Raw genomic sequence first — 12,973 nt, 5'->3', positions numbered from 1 at the left:
ATACTAGATGTAATAGTACTAAATGTTAATAAAACAATACTTTCCATATATGATTTATTTTTTGGACATAGCCTTTCGAAACCACTGTTAAAAATAAACTATATTACGAAAGTATTGCTGTATTAACATTTACCACTATTAAAAGATTTGTTTTTCCAACTGCTCCAAAGTTCTTCAACTAGATGTAATGTTTGTTAGATGTTTACCAGTGTTATTCATAATTAAACATCGTGTAATTCATAATTCTTGTATGAATGAGAACAAGTTAAGGTTAGTAGAACGTTTGGTGAAACACTTGGTTCTACGTTAAAATTTCAAAAAATTATTAGTGAACGTGGTCATGAAACATGGTATAATGTATTTCAACTACAATACATCTTACGTGTAGAACCTACAGAGGAATTTGTTAACTTACAGTAACCTATTGACTGGTAAGTGGTTACGAAAAAAGTTCCAGGTAAATCTATTCTGTGTTTTTTATTGTGTCATTACAAATATCAAAGATTTACGGGGTTGAGTTGAAAAGTTTTTATAACAATTTCTTAGTGGGCACCTGGAAGAAAGTACGGATATATTTATTATGTGTTGTAAAAATTTGTTCTGTACTTTCGGAGATTTCCTAATAACTAAATATTCATGAATTATATTAGATTTTTTAGACTTTCTACCACTAGTATTCAAAATAAAACAAAATTTGAATGTATCTATAAAACATATATGAGAGCCTAAATATATTGATCATGTTTAAAAAACTCTCTATAAGATAAAATTCATTAAAAAAGTATCAAGGGTTTTTGGAGTTAGGCTGCCATATTTCAACTAGTAATTTGAACTTTTGTAAAAAAATTCACATGTAAATAGATTCCGTGGTTTTTAATATTCGAGATGAGTCAGTAAGTGTATTCGGCTCTCATGTAAAGATATCTGTATATTGTAGTATGGTGCTCTTGGACAATATTTTGGAAAAGTTAATATTTTAATACTTTCTAAAATACCATAAACATATCTATAACAACACTCAACAATGGCCTGCCACCAAAAATAGAGAGAATATAAAAAATATTGTACAGACAGGAAATTAAATATTGATATTTTTTATCTACTTTAAAAGAAATATAAGTCTTTGTCTTTTAAAAGGTATCAAATTACTAGAACGTAAGTGTTAATAAATACATTATATTTTAAAGATAACATTTTTTAAATCAGAGATTCTCAAAAATATATGAGTATTTCTATTATGAATTGTTTAGATTGGTGCTATCAACCAGGAGAGTTATTCAAGACAATTTTAAACAACAAGACATTTCAACACAATTTATTAGAGATATCGCTATAGTCTTCAATGGTCTTGAGTGATGATATTTTGTCAATCAAAGGGCGTAGATAATATTTTTCAGAAGAAGAAAGAAAAAAATATTTACTTTCTCAGACCTGCCTAAGAAGTATTGATACCTTTAATAAACATTTAGCTAATAATTTTTTTACTTTTAATGTTCTCTATTTCAATTATCATTATATGTAAATTATCTGTTTAATTTAATTCTTAAAATTTTTAATACCTGAAAGATTTCAAAATCTATTCAGTAAATTATCTTTACAATCTTCTATTTTTACAATAATAAAATTTTCAAATAAACTGTATATTTAATCTTCTACTAATTTTAAATTTCACATTTATTTCTTTCTTCCAATTAATTTAATGTAATATGCAACTTAAATTAAATTCATCAACATGTTTAACAGACAAATACTATTTCAAAAAGAAATAAATCTAAATTTACATGAAATAATTCAAGAACTCTAATTAAATAATGGAAATATGAAATCATAGAATATTTATAGTTCAAAACCGTACTCAAACTTTATATCAAAATAATTTAAAATCGCAGGTAACATATTTTTATAATAAATATGCTTACTGATACCAACAAATGTGAAATATTCTTTACATAAAATATCCATCTTTTTAAGATTACAATAAAATTATATAAACTTTTCATTCTTTATTCTGAATTAATTTGTTTGATAATTAACAATTTTATTTAATATTTAAGTTCATATTGTCGTTTTATTATCAGATTGTTCTAATGTTTAAATTTAGGATTTGGAGCGTTAGTGAACATTGTTCAAATGGGTAGCCGAAATGGCATCGAGAAATTGCAGGATAATAAGTTTGTAAACAAACTTAATATAATCTTAAATACAAGACATGTAAACATGTAATCTAGTAACGAATGTTGATACAGACCATCATGCAACATGGACCATCAACATGGCTTATTTTGCATGCAGCATCAGAGACCTTGTTACACGAGACACGTTGTGGCGTATCTTCTCTTATAAAAAACGAAGTTCTCCCTTTCTTTGATAGTCATGAAAACTCAATTCATAAATATTACAGTTAGTTTTATAATTAATTTGTAACTCTAAAACACCCTTAAAATGTTATAGAATTTGATGAGTTTTCATTGAACTATTTTGGTATTTATATTCATCGAATGAATTTCACTGTCGTATATAATATTTGCTTACAAATATAACTTTTCTCAAATGACAATCCAAAGGTTATTTAAAAATGTATTGATTACGTTATACTGTACGATAAAGGTGCATTGTGTTACAGGAAAATTTCTAAATCTTTTTAAAACTTTAATAAGTAGCACATCTAATAAATCTATCCAATTTCAAATAACATTAGCTATACATCAAAGAATGTAATTTATCTGTTGTCATGCAATTTTTTTCCTATGGACTTTAACGATAAATCTTAACCAATATAACCATTAACACATCCGGAGGAATATCCATCTGTCTTCGTCCAACAGAAAAGACGACAAATTAGTTTCACAACACGCATTGGATCATAACGAAATATTTAATAATACTGTTGCTTTTAACTATCCTTTAACATGTCTTTTAATATTAATACTTACTTATTAAGAATAAAAGGTCATAGTGACCCAATAAAAGATCTCGATTACCTGAACATACTTTTTCTTAGAATTTACAAAATCCATCTTTAGAACATCACAGAATAAAATTTAAAAATGTCAGCATTGTGAATAAGAATTTTAATAATGTAATGATAACAATAAAATGAGTATGATAACAAAAACATTCTAAAACTCTTAAGCATATTATTTTTTAGTTTCAAGAAAGATACGAAATTAAATTAAATTAAATATAAGTTTATACAAGAGAGAAAGTACCAAGGTAAAGCTCGCCCGTATTCAGATAAGATTATGGCCTCGGCCCCCTCAGGGCCAATTCGAAGAGGGAATAAATTAACGTTTTTTCTTAAAAATTTAATTTGAAGTTTATTCGAATAATTTGAAGTGATTTTAAGTTTTTCAAATGTTTCTAAATAATACATGGGCAATATAAAATTAATTTGTAATTTAACATAATTTAACTAACCTTGTAACAGGTACTCCGACATTACTTATAGTATAAGAATGTGATGTCTCTGGGAAAATTATGTTGTAATATTCATAGATATCAACTAAAAGATGCTTTATGTACAATTCTCACAAGGAAAAGAGTAAAGCTTCATGAAAAAGAGTTTCAGTATTATATTGCTTATTTTTCCTTGCTCCTGTTTTTAACATGCATTTTTGCGTTATGTAAAGGGATTCCAAAACTGATTTTAGTGCGCCACCACAAGCAATGTTTCTAAATTAAAGAAGAGGTTGGACATAAGCGCAATACGTTATTTTTATTTCCTTTTCATCTAAAACTTCACTTAATCTTCTTAATCTACTTTTACTTGAATATAGGCTCTGTGATCAGATAATTTAAGGCAACGATCAAACATTACACCAAGATATTTGCAACTTGTAACACCTTCTATACATCCACATAGTAAATCTTCAGAATTGCCACATTGATGAATCCTCAAACCATTTAGATTGTAATCTTAACTGTTGTTCAAAGAGATGAGTGGAAACTTTGTCTTGCATATATTTGATGAGAGAACATTTTGATCTAACCATTTTTTCAACATCATTAAGTCGTTTGAAGCCTTTTCTTCTACTTCAATCCAATGGTTACTAGAAAACCATTGGATTGAAGCTGTGTTGTGTGGTGTCCCTACCACCAACTTGGACATATTCAGCGACTCCAGAGCATACAAGATCGCTTTGTTAGGATAATTGGTACCAAGCTGGGATACAACTACAGTGAAGTTCCCTTGGAGTTGGTAGCGGATCAATTGGGGCTGGCTCCATTATATGCGAGAAGGAGACTGCATGACCTGGTGTTTCTACAGAAGATCCTCACTGGAGATGTCGATTGCTCGGAGTTACTCCACCTCATCAATCTCAGAGTACCTGGTAGAACTCGGTCTCTGGACATCTTCTGTGTACAGCATTGCTCCACCAACTATGAATTTCACAGTGTCATCCCCAGATTACACCGGCTTGGTAACCTAATCTGCCATCACCACGACTTTTTTTGCAATAGTGTGTCATCGCTGAAAAGGATATTTTTATTATTGGGCTACACAATGTAAGCATTATCTGATACTGGATAGTTAGAGCATTGTTATACCAGTTCGTTTTATAGCTCTTTTGTATTTTATTGTTGAATTGTACTAGTTACTGTATTTGTTGATTATTGCCCTACTATATTTCGTAAATAGTTATTGCACCTTGCCGATATTGCAGTTATTTTCAATGTGTTTTTAGATGTAGATATTATTGTTATTTATTACTTAATATATTTATTTTGTATATAAACTGTATATTTTAGATATTAATTGGCATGTACTGGTTGCATGTTGTTGGTTGTTGTATTAATTTGTTTTATGGTATATGAGTCTATACAGACTGCTCGTGTATGAACTAGTCATAATGAATCAAATGTATTGCATGTCTGTCTGTTGTTTATTTATGCCTAGTAGCTTATTGTGTTTAGCATATTGTATTTGGCATATTGTATTGTTTGCATGTAGCCTACATAATTTTCTTGGCTTCTCTCCTGTTGCATGAGTATGATTCACTTAAGATGAAGTTTTGTTTTGTTTTGATTGTATATATTGCCATCTTGTGGAACATGATCTATTATTATATTACTTGTAAAAATGGTGACAACCGTGTATAAATAAATAAATAAATAAATAAAAATCCTGCCGTCATCCGCAAACAGAAAGAGTTTTCCATGCTGATTTTGTTTACAAATATTGTTTATATAAATCAAAAACTAAATATATCACAATGTACTACCTTGAATCACACCATAATCTACATCTCGAGGATTGCTGTTCTCTCCGCAGATGGACAAAACCTGTCGCCTCTCGCTCAGGTAGCTGCAGAACCACGCTAGCGCAACGCCTCGATCCCTATCGTTTATAATTTTTTAACAAAATAATACAATCAACAGATTCGGATAGTTTTTTATCGAAAAAAAAAACATGCATACGACTATTAATTTTTAAAAACTTTCGTTTAAATCTGTGTTGTTATCAAAGATGCATCATTGAAAAATTAAATAAAACCGAATGAATATTATAACAAAAAATTTCATAACTGTTAGGTTAAATGTTTTTGATTGTCATCGAAGAAATAAAATTTAATAATGAGAGTTTTTCCTTATATTTAAACCCTCTGGTTGTCTAAATTCACATGTTCAATCGCTTGTAGATATATGATCTCTTAATTTTCAAAAATATCAAACTAATAATTAGTTGTTCTTCCTCTTAAATTAATGATTGTTTTGCCAGAATAGTATTTGGATACAAACAGACATATTATATACATTCATACATTGGCCTGGCCTACTGTAATCCCAAATTGTCAATTTTTGATATAAGGTTTAGATTAACAAATACTAACTTCCGGCTGTATCTCATTCTTGAGTAGTCTTTAAAAGGCGTGCTGAATTCACTAATAGGGAATGTTTTGCGGCAACTTGGTTCGCGGCTTTTGTTTGTACCCTTGGAATTGGGTTTTTGAAGGCAAGAATATATTTAAACCTCAAACAGATATATTCTTGCTTCTTAATCCGTATTCATTATTTCATCATATTTGATAGATTTTCTAGGAATTACATCAATATATTTATACCTCATTAGTACCATTCCTGTTGCTTTGAGATCCCATTTCCTATGGTGTCAGGCTCACTGTGTCCGTTTGTTTCCTCAAATGGTAGTGACGGAGGGAATGGTTCACTGAATCATGTTAGTGCCGGTGCATCCGTATTTGTTCCTCCAGTTACTGTAAATATTTTGTCCCACAATGTCAAAGGAAACTAATTTTATGTATTAAATTATGTGTCTGGTCCCATTAGTTATTCCTTTTGCTACCAGATGACACCACTCTCATTTGAAGTTTAACTCAGGTGCAATTTCTTGTCATAAGAGAACAAATATATTGTACATACATAAAAATAAATGTAAACACAGAATATGTATTGTTATTCTTGAAACAACTGTATCATAGTGGGACAATTTCAGAACCTTGCGTAAAAATTGTTCTTATGGAGTTGCTGAGTTTTTAGAAACATTCAAACTCTATCGTTTTTGGAATTGACAAATTTATTGTTGTATTCGTACCAAATTATCTTTGAACAGCGCTTATAAAACCACATAGATAGTTCGCTGATTGTGACAAAAGATTTCAGCATCAGGTTCGATATATACTGTCCCACCCTTTCCCACTTAATGATAATTTGAGCACAGCAACAGCGAAAAAAACATAAATTGTTGAACTCTAATTTTTAATACGTGCCAAAGTTTAATACATTTTTACAGCTGTAGTGGCTGTGAATTGACAGGGCCCACCTATCCAACTACTACTTGATCCCTGAAAGGGATTGTCTGCTCTCTAAAGAGTATTTTTATCGTCAGTTTAAAGTTTTTGTAAGAGTGTGTCTTTAATTATCATACTAATTATTTTCAATGCAACTCATGCAAAGTATTCTATATTTATTTTCAGATTGAATTTTAATAACTTTAAAGGCCAAATAATGCTACTTTAGTAATTGAAGAAACACAAGTGGTTGGGTACCGCTGAGTTCGTATCAATAAATACTCGATTTGCAAAGTTTACTTATATGTTTAATTGTGACAAATAAAAATAAAAGCACCGTTTCTATATGTTATTAATAAAATAATGTAATGCCACATCGCTGGCAAATGGAGTGATAATGAACTAAATGATATCATGGGGGTAGGCCTAATGGTTCTAATGTTCTGGGAGCATAGGAACTTTGCATATGAACTTAATAATCATTAAAACTTTGAAATTGGCTTCCCTTGCTCTGTAGACTTTCCAAGCATTGCAGCTGTAGTCAGAAAACGTGAAGATTCGTTAACTAGAACTCTAAAACATGAATGCTGGAAGCCCTCCAAATTGGGCTCATAGTTAAAATCAAACTCAGAGGCTCGAAGTTAAACTCGCGCACAAGGCGTGCGATGTGTTGCTTAGCAGCAGGAATGACAGCTACAAAGTTCACGAGCGAAAAATGAATACGCTTGCCAATTAGGTTTTAATCCGCCAAGAATGTAGTTCTAAGAACATCAGATGTAACTTATATTAATCAGTAACGAGTAGCAGGGTTGCAAAAATGTGTATTATATAAAATACAACTAAATAACGTTATAGTTATTTTTTTAATTATGAATTACAGACAAATGTTCTACTCAAGGTCAAATAGTGCAATGAGTCTTTTGTGGTATATGATGGCAAATAGGATTTTTACTGTTTTCAAAACTCTTCTAGATGTGTAAACGAAGTGGTTACATCTGTTATATGTAAGGTTATTGAATACATTTAAGTCCAAAAAAGTAATTTGAATGTTTAAGACGTTTGAAGTCTAGTTGTCATTCGACAATTTTATGTGACATTTGCTGGTGTACCTGTCGACATGTTCATGGATGAAAAATATCTTGAAGGTTTTTTACTACTAGAAGATTTTTGCCCCTAGATGCTTTTGAATTTTAGAGTATCCCATGCACACGAACTTTTCACCAATATAGGCCTTTGGGCTATTCTAGCTTTTTAAACTCCTGTACTTTATGAAGTCTAAACGATTCTGGCCAATAGAATACATCTGACTCTTGGGATGCTCCCAGCAACATTGGAACTTTCTGCTACTGGTAGTTTCCAGCAATTAGTTTTTCCGAAAGAGACGGCATTTGGAAGGATCCAACCTCTTGGACTCTGAGAATTGCTTTTTATTAGGAGGTTCTCGTGTGACATCTGTTAATATTATTGCTTCAGAACTTTATAACCTCTATAATTTGGAAAATTGATTGCTAAATTGTAAGCTTATGCTCCTCCGCTAATAATTAAAACCCTCCATCGGGCGCTTAAAATTAGAAACACCATCAGGCGCTCACGGAGGTTTCCTCCAAGTTAGTGAATAATGGATATTATAGTAGTTTAAACTGTTTTTATTTGTTTAAATATTCATACTGATTTAATTACAATGTAATATATTCATTTTTAGAATTTAAATAAAAATTACTCTTTTATGTAATGAATTTTCCAAATAAGAATATCGAAATTTAAAGAAATGTTATTGTATAGTAACAACATGATTTATTTTAAGGAATAATGCAATTAATTGTAAAAATGTTTAACCTTCTGTAATAATATATGGAAATTTACTTAGTTTTTTAACTTCTTACAAAAACAACTTACTTCAATTCTTGAGATATTATACAATTGTAATATCAATTATTATTCTAAAATCAAAATTTATTCTTTACTAAACATTTTTTAACACTACACAAAGTTTCAAAACATTTTCCTTCTGGTTCTTATAACGACAATGTTCACTCCATAAACAGTACTGAAATGTTCCCTAGCACACGGGTACTGTACTAACAAGTCTCTCGTCTTCATTCTCCATTTCACAAAATTCAAATCAAAATATATTGTAAAACTTAAAAAGAAATCATCACAGGTCAGACATTTAGGCGCACACGGATTATTACTCCATAAAAACTAAACACTATAAGGCGCTCAAGGAGATTTCGTTCAAGGACTACAAACACGACATCGGGCGCTCACGGAGGAATCGTCCAGTCTCGCACGGAAGTAGACCTCATACTTACAGATTTTGACAAAGATAAGCGGGAGGCTATTTTTTCGCTTCCCCGAAAGATGCTCGTGAAGTACACTGCGGGACACGACTGCTAACAACAGAAAAGTAGTACTATTTTTAATAATAAAAAATACACGGAGGAAAACTCCGTTTAGCGCCCGATGGAGGGTTAATTTTTCTATTTAAGTTCACGTCAATGTTATTCAATATCTATCAGCATCTACATATTTGTTGTGTATCTGTATATTTGTTTTGATTGGTCCTTACTACCTTACCTGTTACAGTAGGCAGCTTCCTACAAATTATAAGCTTTAAACATTTCTACTATAACAGTTCATACCATTTTAGATCAAAGTACCTAATCCAACTATAAGATGCCTAAAGTATTTTGTGAACGGTTTTAACCCTAGGCCCTATCCTCCGGTTCAATAACTGTCGAAGGAAACTCCACTTACCAAAACAATTTTACCTAACTATATATTTTGTTAATAAGAAACCACCATTAAAATTCCATATGGGTAACTATATAAACACAAATAAAACTTCGAAATAAATTAGGGAAAACTTCCCGCTGGAAATATGCTTCGAAATTAAATTGCACCTGAGATTTACTTTGCAGATATTTATATTGGAAATATAAATAAATTTAAAAAATACACCATTCAATAAATAATTAGGGGTACTAAATAATCATTTCTTTTACAATAATTTGTAAGACGTTTGACAACTTGACAATTACAGTAGTTTTCAATCGTCCTTGAGAAGTGATATATCTAAATGGTGCCTAAGTATTCAATACCAATTAGAAATTATGAATTACCTTCTAAATAGATAATTAAACAAATATTTCATAAAGGTTTTCATTAGATATTCATATTGAAAGTATACATAACGATATAATTCTTAAACTTCCTCCCACGAGCAAAAAATCCAACCTGATAAAAGCTGTAGTTCAATACTCTGATTTTCAGTGGAAATCAAGAACTCACTCCAAAATGAACTCTCTTACTTTCGGTAAGCTACAAGTTGTTTTTTGTAATATAAAGTGCTTAATAATTTAAGTCTCAACCATACCATCAAATATAATTGATATCAAAGTCGACATAAAATTAATGTTACCTATACGGTTATTTAAAATAAATATAATCATAATATAATTACTTGCTTCGAAGTAATTTGCAATGAACAATGTCAGTACAACTATTTATACTGTCTATCATTGAAATAAAAGAGCGTGTTTGATCCATGTAATCTAAATGGGTTTTTAATTTAATGTGCAAAAATGTAATAAAATTCAAATTCGATGTCAAAAAATTTACATTTAATTTTTGAAATTTTACTAATTTAGTTCAGTTTTAGATAAAATTAAGTTGGGACCAGTATTATTCGGGATTTTTTTATCCTTACAATAACTGTTGCTCAGATATTTGGTTCATCAATAATGTTGTAAGGTGATATCGTTAGTTCATTATATTATTTGTAATATATATTTTTGCTCGTTACTGGTCAGTATTATTTTTTGCAGATATTTTTAAACTAAATTCTCGGCGGAATGATTACCTAATTGGCACGTTTAGTAATCTTTTCTCTCTTAAACAATGTAGCTATCCGCCTACCGGAAAAGGGCTAGCTCGTCTTGTCTGCGAGTTTGAGTACACTTGAGTACTTCGAACTCGTTGTTGATTCTAGTCTCGCTTTTATACGAGTATGTTACTTCAAACTTTTGCGACTACAGGTATGATTTGAGTCAAGACTTCTGACTCCTATCGTGTGAGCTGATGTCAGCGTTTAAGAGAAGTAAATATAAATGTTTTAGTAGAAAATTAATCATGATAGGCAACATTCCAAAGAACATTGGAACCACTTTGTTCACCCCCAGATAAAATTTTAAGTTCATTATTACTCTAATTTGGCAACAACGTGGCAAAGACGTATTGTTATGTAATATCTTTAAGTAGTGCATATAATTTTCGTATCTCCCTTTGTAATCTCGATTTATTACAACGATCTCAGTCATCTCCCCATGTGTTTCGTCCTTTGGTACTCCAAGTGCTCTTTCTAAATTCATGTAAAAGTCGTTCAGTGGAATTAGTCTCTTGAAATTCAACAATGCATTCTCTAGACTTTTCTTATCACAGGTGATTATTCACTCGTTCTGTTTATTAGTACGTCATTACAATAGTACTCGATTAATTGAACTTTAAAAGCTTTCTTCTACATACATACTCTGCAATAAAAGTTTATGGTAGTGTTTTTTATATGAACACACACTATACTATTAAATTTATTTCGTATTTTATGCCTTAAAATAAGCTTAATATTCCCATCCTCCTACTTCTTTTTTTTGTTAGGAAAACTTATTATAATTACTGACACAAAATCTCATATGGTTATTATGGAATTAATTTCCATCATTAAGAGAGCAGTTTGAGTAACATTAGTTCATAGTTTTGTATTACATTTTGATGTAAACACCAATAGGTTTTATGTGTTTGTTTCTTCGAATCTAAATATTGTGATATATTTACTGTACAGTTTATATATATATTGTAGGATAATCAATTTTTAATTATCTCTCTATAAGTAAATAAACATGAAATAGCTATCTAAGGCTACCAATATTAGGTAGCCACGCATGAAATTATACAATCAAGTATAACATTTCGGTTTATGATATCATTAAAAATAAAGTTACGTATAAATTACGACTTGTTATAATTTTATGTAGACACTGTTAATAAGTTTTTGTAAGGTATTGAGTGATGATCGTAGCTTTTTGAATTACTAAGTAATTTGTCAAAAATTAAACACACATATCTTTAATACTGCCCTTAGCTATTAAAAATAAACATAGTTTAACAATAATTCAAATTGTGACTATCTTTCCCCCAAGTACCAGAAAATCTACACTTTTTAGATTCATCCTCATTTTTCCAATTCAGTTACGTATTGCACACACACTCATACAATGTTGGTCTATTCCCATATTTATTTTTTAATAATTAAATAGAGACAAAGAAAGCACATGTTGAATTCTTTAGGTACCTCATGCTCTTATTTATCTCGTATTGAATAACTTTTGAGTGATGTATGATTCATTACTTTTATTATAAGAGAGAACAACTACACGGAACTGTATTCATTTTTAACATGAAAACATTGAAAATTAATGATTTAATAAACTCCAACATGAGTTAACTTGCCAAATTGTATTCGTTGTTTTAAGTTAACTCCTGTGTTCCCAGGATTACTACTAGCCTGCACAGCAGTCCTCGCAGATCCCTCCCCCAACCCCCGATCACAGCCGGGTCCTAGAGCACTTCCGGGACCCTATCCACGTTCTGCGGCTGCACCCTACCCATCGCAACACAGCCCCGTAGGTGGACCGTCCCCTAAAGCCAAGCCACATCTTCCTCAGTCTGGACCTAGCGCTGGTCCTGATGCCGATCCTTACCGTCTGTATAGAGGCTCTCTAAACGGATGCGGATACGGATGTGGATGTGGATGCGGATACGGATTACCTGGATCAATAATCGCAGGAAGCCCTGGACTTGGACTCGGTTTATTTGATTACGGTGTAGACGGTGTAGTGCTTGTGTGATAGTTTTTATAGTATTTTAGTATATTCTAACTTACTCATTATAAAAAAGAAACAAAACACGTTGTACTTTAAACATATTTTAATTTATGTTTTAATTCCCTCAACACCAATGCAGGAACTAATGTCTGCAACATAACTGTTTAATGTTTCTTATAAATATAAAATTAAATCACTCGAGAATCAGTGATATAATGTTTATACAACTAATTTGAAACAGTAAAATTATTTCTATTGCTTTCAAATAAATCTATATTTTTATTCAAATTTGGAAAAGATGTATAGTATTGGTTTTAATACATAAAATATACTTTCAAAGTCAAAATA

General features: G+C 30.7%; 2 protein-coding genes across 2 annotated transcripts; both read left to right on the top strand.

Moving 5' to 3' along the window:
- Positions 1–885: 885 nt before the first annotated feature.
- Positions 886–5,322, top strand: LOC124366838. Its single transcript, XM_046823438.1, has 3 exons — positions 886–893; positions 4,072–4,421; positions 5,273–5,322. The coding sequence occupies exons 1-3, from the start codon at positions 886–888 to the stop codon at positions 5,320–5,322; spliced, it is 408 nt and encodes a 135-aa protein (XP_046679394.1).
- A 4,609-nt stretch (positions 5,323–9,931) lies between these two features.
- On the top strand, positions 9,932–12,726 carry LOC124366196 (translation initiation factor IF-2-like). Its single transcript, XM_046822559.1, has 2 exons — positions 9,932–10,062; positions 12,294–12,726. Exons 1-2 carry the CDS (start codon positions 10,044–10,046, stop codon positions 12,647–12,649), a joined length of 375 nt encoding a protein of 124 aa, XP_046678515.1. The 5' UTR covers positions 9,932–10,043; the 3' UTR covers positions 12,650–12,726.
- The last annotated feature ends 247 nt before the right edge of the window (positions 12,727–12,973 follow it).

Source organism: Homalodisca vitripennis, chromosome 7, assembly GCF_021130785.1.
Source record: "Homalodisca vitripennis isolate AUS2020 chromosome 7, UT_GWSS_2.1, whole genome shotgun sequence".
Taxonomy (NCBI): Eukaryota; Metazoa; Arthropoda; class Insecta; order Hemiptera; family Cicadellidae; genus Homalodisca; species Homalodisca vitripennis.
This window is presented reverse-complemented; position numbering and strand designations above follow the sequence as displayed.

Coding starts and splice junctions, on each gene's coding strand:
- LOC124366838 (XM_046823438.1), top strand. Junction 4,422..5,272: donor CCCCAGATTACACCGGCTTG/GTAACCTAATCT, acceptor TTCTCTCCGCAG/ATGGACAAAACCTGTCGCCT.